Consider the following 767-nt stretch of genomic DNA (forward strand, 5'->3'; position numbering starts at 1 on the left):
ATATATATAGATGGATACAAACACTCATACGTATTCATATACCTTCAAGTACATACTAATATGAATCAAATACATAAGTACCCGTTGATAAGAACAAAATAAGATAACATACCTTCTTGCCCATCCGATCTCCACAGCACCGAAACCCTCCTTGCTTGCCATATGCACCAGGAGCGCCGTTATGGCTCCAAAGACACCAGAAATAGCCAACAGAAACATGCCGTAGTGTTTGAACGGCCCATCCGATTCCAGGTTTCCCTGCATCGAGCCTAAAGAGACACTCCTTCTAATAGTTTGTGCATGTGTGGACCCGTTTTGCATCTGTTGATCAGTGCCTGTTGCCATGAGGGGCTCTGTTTCTACGTGAGTGGCATCGTTGGCGAAGCTGATGTGTTTGTTCTGAAGGTAAGCACCTGATTCATGTGCCATATCTATAGACCACTATCTATCTACAGTTAAACGGGAAGTAAATGGGTTAGGTATAGTGTCGGATAAATAAAGTAGTTGTTTTATTGATTATTTACGAATGAATTCATGTATATAATATAATATTGTGGTGTTAAATAATGAGTCACACACACGCGCACAATTGTATTATATTATATATATATATATATATATATATATATATATATATATATATATATATATATATATATATATATATATATATATATATATATATATATATATATATATATATATATATATATATATTATATTATATATATATATATATATATATATATATATATATATATATATAT

General features: G+C 31.4%; 1 protein-coding gene across 1 annotated transcript; it reads right to left on the reverse strand.

Moving 5' to 3' along the window:
* Nucleotides 1-112: 112 nt before the first annotated feature.
* On the reverse strand, nucleotides 113-429 carry SARC_17778 (hypothetical protein; the record flags this gene model as incomplete). Its single annotated transcript, XM_014288134.1, has 1 exon — nucleotides 113-429. A coding segment is annotated over one exon (317 nt), but the record flags the coding sequence as incomplete, so codon positions are not given.
* Between the last annotated feature and the right edge of the window lie 338 nt (nucleotides 430-767).

The sequence above is a fragment of the Sphaeroforma arctica genome (genome assembly GCF_001186125.1).
Source record: "Sphaeroforma arctica JP610 unplaced genomic scaffold supercont1.12051, whole genome shotgun sequence".
Lineage (NCBI taxonomy): Eukaryota > Ichthyosporea > Ichthyophonida > Sphaeroforma > Sphaeroforma arctica.